Source organism: Lottia gigantea (genome assembly GCF_000327385.1).
Source record: "Lottia gigantea unplaced genomic scaffold LOTGIsca_1, whole genome shotgun sequence".
Lineage (NCBI taxonomy): Eukaryota > Metazoa > Mollusca > Gastropoda > Lottiidae > Lottia > Lottia gigantea.
The window spans coordinates 4896338-4902076 of NW_008706746.1; the positions used below are offsets into that span (position 1 = coordinate 4896338).

The 5739-nt window shown below is 35.9% G+C and overlaps 1 protein-coding gene across 1 annotated transcript; it reads right to left on the minus strand.

Annotated features, from left to right (window-relative positions):
• Window positions 1-4568: 4568 nt before the first annotated feature.
• LOTGIDRAFT_103271 (hypothetical protein) lies at window positions 4569-5159 on the minus strand (the record flags this gene model as incomplete). The annotated part of the gene is made up of 2 exons (XM_009045671.1): window positions 4569-4778; window positions 5019-5159. Coding segments are annotated over 2 exons (351 nt in total), but the record flags the coding sequence as incomplete, so codon positions are not given.
• Window positions 5160-5739: the final 580 nt, after the last annotated feature.

Consider the following 5739-nt stretch of genomic DNA (forward strand, 5'->3'; position numbering starts at 1 on the left):
CGCCAAAACCCATGTATTGTCGATTTGAAACCTCCAATCCTAAACGTATTATCGTCTAATACCTTGACATCATTAGTCCTTTTTTTCTGTTGTTAATCAAAAAAGAAATTCACAATGCAGACGTAAACTGGTAGTCACACGCACATCATATTATTAACAGGCTTTCTCTAGAGCCCTGGCCACGTATTTTCGAAATGATCTTAGCGCTAGGACGTCCCAGATTCTTATCTTCTAACATTGATTCTAGGACATCCTAGCACTAAGGTCATTTCGAGAATACGTGGCCTGGTTCCCAACCTGGTGTTGTTTTCACCCCATGGGGGTGTAGGACTAGGGTGTCAGGGGGTGTGGCCAGCTGGTGTATATAGGAGAAGAATTTATTTTGAGTTGAGAGAGCAGTTCACATCATTACATGCTGCGAATGTGGATGAAACAAATTTTTGGGGTTGTGAAAGGTCCACGTGATTGCTCCAGGGGTGTAGAGGCTGAAATAGGTTGGGAACCAGTGCTGTAGAGGACTCTGATTGGTTGTATTCGTAATATTTTTACCTTGAAGATTTTTTTTTTGGTATAAACGAAGTGCTTCATGGATAGATCGGTGTTTCAAAGCGCCAATGAAAATATCTTCCATTGCTTGTTTGTTAATAGTTTGTCATTAAAAAACTTACAAACTACTGCTCTATAATTTTGATGGAATTATTCCAAATACATTAATGATTAATGTACACTGCAAGCGAGAATACAAATTTTTTGTAATATAATAAAATGATAATGTTTTTCAGGGCTGTAAGATTATTGCAGATGTTATAAAAGGCGAAATGCAAGGAAAGAAAATTACCACTTGAAGAAATTATAACACCAGTCTTATTCTGCACGGTTTTTGGTTGAATGTGAACATTCCAGTCTCACATACTTTACCAAAATTCGTTATAATTCCATTGACATGGGTTCTTAAACGATGTATTAATATCTAAATAGTAACTTTTCTTTCTCAACAACTAAATGTGTCCAATGCTGCATTGTTAATTTGTTTTAATTTTCTACGATGAAATATTCAAAATAATGAATTTGACTTTTTTTTTATTCAGTTTAACTGTTCTTTAGTGATAAACGTGGATCAAAATAAAAAAGGTCAAATGAAGGGTTAACTTGTTGATTTGAATTGTTATGTTTTTGTGAACCTGTGAACCGCATTTCGATCATCTGATAAGGATTCTAAATTTTTAGCAGTAATAACTAACTAAATCTACAATTTGAGTCTTGCTTTCGGTTGTTTTTTAATCTGTGGCTGCATGAAATAAAACTCATCACGGTTGCGGGAGGGAAAGGTGAGAGGTCTTTATCAATGTCTTTTCGGGTAGAGCACCGGTATCATGGAATAAAAATCCGACAACAGATAAAAACTGACTACATATAGCAATGTACAATGGAGAAGACAAGTAGTGTCAACAGGTTCATTATCTATGTGTTTGCTATTGACATAGGCATATCGGGCATCTCCCCAAAAACGTCCCAAAGTTCTTAGCTGTTGGTAAACTGATCTATTTCAAAAAGTCTCATATATACTTGAAGATTTCTTTGCCCAACCTTGAAAATATGACAGCCATCGAATAAAAAATGTACAAGTACTGCCCAGAGCATGTCAAAAAATGCAATATCTATTTCAACCTGTTTTCAGTATGCTCTCCATCTTCACCAATCGCAACTGTTTTTTCCATCCCAAGACGCTTGCTCGCTAACCTGAAGGTCCAGGGTTCAATCCCGGCATAGGTCGAGATAATACCTTCGGATTTTTCAACCCGGTTTCCCCCTGTCAGTGATGCAGGTAAGAGGGGCTGACATGGAAAAAGCGTCTAGTCGTTCTGATTGGACAATAAACCGAGGCCCCCTGTGCACGTTAAAAATCGAAAAAGAGCAGGCTAATGCCGCTGTCCTCGCAAAATTTCCCTCATCGCACCCTGCATGGCGTTGCCCGTCTTCATTAGCCCACATGGTGCAGAAAAGTAGGACGTAAAACTCCATTCATTTCATTTTTTCCATCCCAAGATGCTAACAAAACAAGGCCCCATCGCATACTAGCAAGGTATCCCAAACATATTTGGAGGAGGCTACACATTTTTTCACAAGAATGACTAGCTGTCCCAATCCCCAGACTGTTATCCAATGAATTATGCCATTTTGGATACCGGGGTTAGCGGGACAAACTGACTGAACAGGAACTGAAGCGCTGGATTGTCGGTTCTTTGGAGCAGATACCTCTACATGAGATCTGTAACGGGATGGATCTTGCCATTGGTGGTCAGAGAGGGCACATTGAACACAGGTTGAAATAGGGAAATTGCCTTGATATTGCATTTTTTGACATGCTATTTTGTTCGGGGCACTACTTGTACGATGACTTATATATTTTCAGGGCTCGACAAGGAAATCGGTGAGAATTTTGAAAGAGATCAGTTTACCAACAGCTGAAATACTACCCGTCGAACTTTATGACGTTTTTTTGGAGCACCCGATATATATATATATAATATCCAAATATTGTATTTTGAGGTGTTTTCTTATCTCCTGTATAAACTGAAGTTAAACATCAGTATGATATTCATATCTTTCATCACTGGAATGATCCATGTCCTGAACCTTTATTGCCGTTTCAGGTTTTGATTTAAAAGCTGAAGTGATAGAAGGTGGTGGGTGATACCCTCTTGTGACGTCTGGTAGCTTTTTGAATGTGGGAAAATGTGGTAGGTCTTTAACCTGTGGGTTGTTCAGTTTCTGTTTCTTGCCCCGTTGCTTTTTCAGTTTAGTCACTTTCTACAAGATAGAATATAGCTTGCCAGGCAAGGTAACATACGCCCACTGGCAGCTGTCAGAAATCATAAAACTTTCTTTAGTGACTGAAGTATGAATTTGTTCATATTTTAGAAATTTTAATAGTTTGAATTCAATGATATATATATTTACTGCCAGTTATTTATGCTGAGAAATTCCAATAACCAAAATACATCAAATTATCTGATCAATATACAAGATCACTCCATGTTTCATTAAAATCAATTGAAAACTAATTTTGACGCGTTTTTCCTTAGTCAAGGGCAATAACTCAAAGGCCGTTCATCGAAATATCATCAAATTCTAACTTGACCAAGATCTCATCAATATAAATGATCCCACCAAATTTCATTAAAATCAGTTGAAAACTGTTTGTTAAAACAATAGAGACTACAAATTTTGACGCCTGTTTCCTATGTCAAGGACAATAACTCAAAAGCTGTTCATCGAAAGATCATCAAATTGAAACTTGTCCAAGATCTCATCAATATGAATGATTACATCAAATTTTATTAAAATCAGTTGAAAACTGTAGTCTCTATTGTGTTCCAAACAAATTTTGACGCGTTTTTCTTAAGTCAAGGGCAACAACTGAAAAATCGAAAGATCGTCAAATTCGAACTTGACCAAGATCTCATCAATATAAATGATCACACCAAATGTCATTAAAATCAGTTGAAAACTGTAGTCTCTATTGTGTTCTCAAGAAATGTTGACGGATCAATGGACGGACGGACAGGGGCGACGGCAATATACGTCCACATTTCCAAAAGGATTATAATTGCTCGTAAACACACTACAAGGCATACTTCTTGACTGATTTCGACGAAAACTTGGTATGGTTGTTTCTTATCACCCAAGGATGAAGCCTATTGAAAATTAGAATACATTTTTATTAGAAAATAATTAGTATGAGTTATTGCCCTTGTTCTTGAAAATGCGTTCATTTGTTAGCACGTAATCACTCTAGAAGGCACAATTCTTGACAGATTTTTACGAAACTTGTGAGCGTTCGTAATTACCAAAGGATGAACCCTTTCGAAAAAGATAAAAATCGAAAAATATTTAGTATGAGTTATTGTATTTAGTATGATTTTGACGAAACTTGGTGTGAGTGGTTTAAAATCAAAGCTACCAGTTACTTTGCCTGTCAAGTTATCTTCTAATTGTGAATAGGCCTATTAGTTATGTTTATATGAGTAAACTGACTTATTCTACTTACGTTTGCCTGAACCTTCAATAGGAAATATATACCTCCGACAACCAAAATCACAACTCCAAATAACGTGCCAAAAATAATTAACACTAGAGTCACCACACCATTAACTGTGTCATCATCATCTTGATCACCATCATTTTCGCTTCCACCTCTACCATGATCTTTATCAACACCTCCATCATTACCAATATCATTACTATTACCAACACCACCATCATTACCAATATCATCACTATTACCAACACCACCATCATTACCAATATCATCACTATTACCAACACCATCAACATTACCAATATCATCACTATTACCAACACCGTCATCTTTACCATTACCATCACCATCAGGATTCTCTGAAGTTGTTATGACAATACATAAAGTCATTCAGGAAAGTTACCTTCATTAAATAATGAGAAATATGAAGAAATAAACATTTTGATTAGAAAATGGAAATTGCTATCTTTTACACACCCATTTGATCAAAATGTATCCGTTAATAGAATATAGGATATACCATGCATCATAACTTGATTAGATCTTGTTTACCTTTCATACTATAAGTTGCATTAAAGCCTTCATATTCATATTGGTCATCAGATATAAACGTTATTCGAAGTTTATTCGTGGTACTTGTAACCGGATCAGGAATAGACGAACCACAATGTACAGCTATTTCTTTGTCACCATCATAAATAACAACAAAATCAAACTCGCAATTATAATCCTCAAGCTGCAATCAAAATATTAACCAGTATCAAAACATTAAAAATTAAATGCAAATCAGACGGAAGATCCGTGGTATATTCTAATAAGACATAGGCTTATAGAATTTCACTCGTGCATCTGTCCATATGGATCTATATCCATCCAGATAGAAAGAAAGAACAACATCAATCGAGTTCGTTGACATTGTACACTAGAAAACGTGGACACTGGAAAATAATATATAATGTATTGGATAAAAACTTACGTCAAAATAATTAAATGTGAAGATAATAATTTTATCTTCAGGAGCTTCCACAGTCCAGTCACAAACAGCGTTCTGTGGATAAAGATTTGGAAAATTTGGTGATTGAATTGTACCACTTTCAGTGTTTATTACTCCACCACAATCTAAAATAATAACATAATTGTTATATTTTTGTTCGAATGCGGGAAGCTAAACGGTCTTTATTGTTCTAAATAAATGTACCAAATTATAAGCGTGAATACAATTTTTTAACTCGAAGCTATTAAAGCTCCTTTGACAGTGGCGGCGCCAGCCTTACGTGACTAGGTGTACAAATAGGGGGCAGACTGACTCAATGGGGGTGGGGGGGGGGGGGGGGGCACCTGAATTCAAATTTTGGCTACTCTGTGGTGGGGTCATAGTCGCAAGCCACTCATAGAGCATCTTCGATTAAAAAAAATGGATGGATTTTAATATAGCTTTAGTTTCAATGTTTAATATACACATAATGTAGGCTTATAGTTCCTTGCCTGAAAGAATACAGAATATGAAAGTGGGTCTTGAATATAATCACATCTATTGTCTATTCAATAGATGAATTTATTGCTGAGAGATACCTATTATTTCTTAACTTCAAACTTATATTATTAATTAAATTCAATTTTATATATCATAGTCTCTTTAAGCAATTCATTAAAACATAACACCTCCACTTTAAGTAGACCAGATTATCCAGACTACA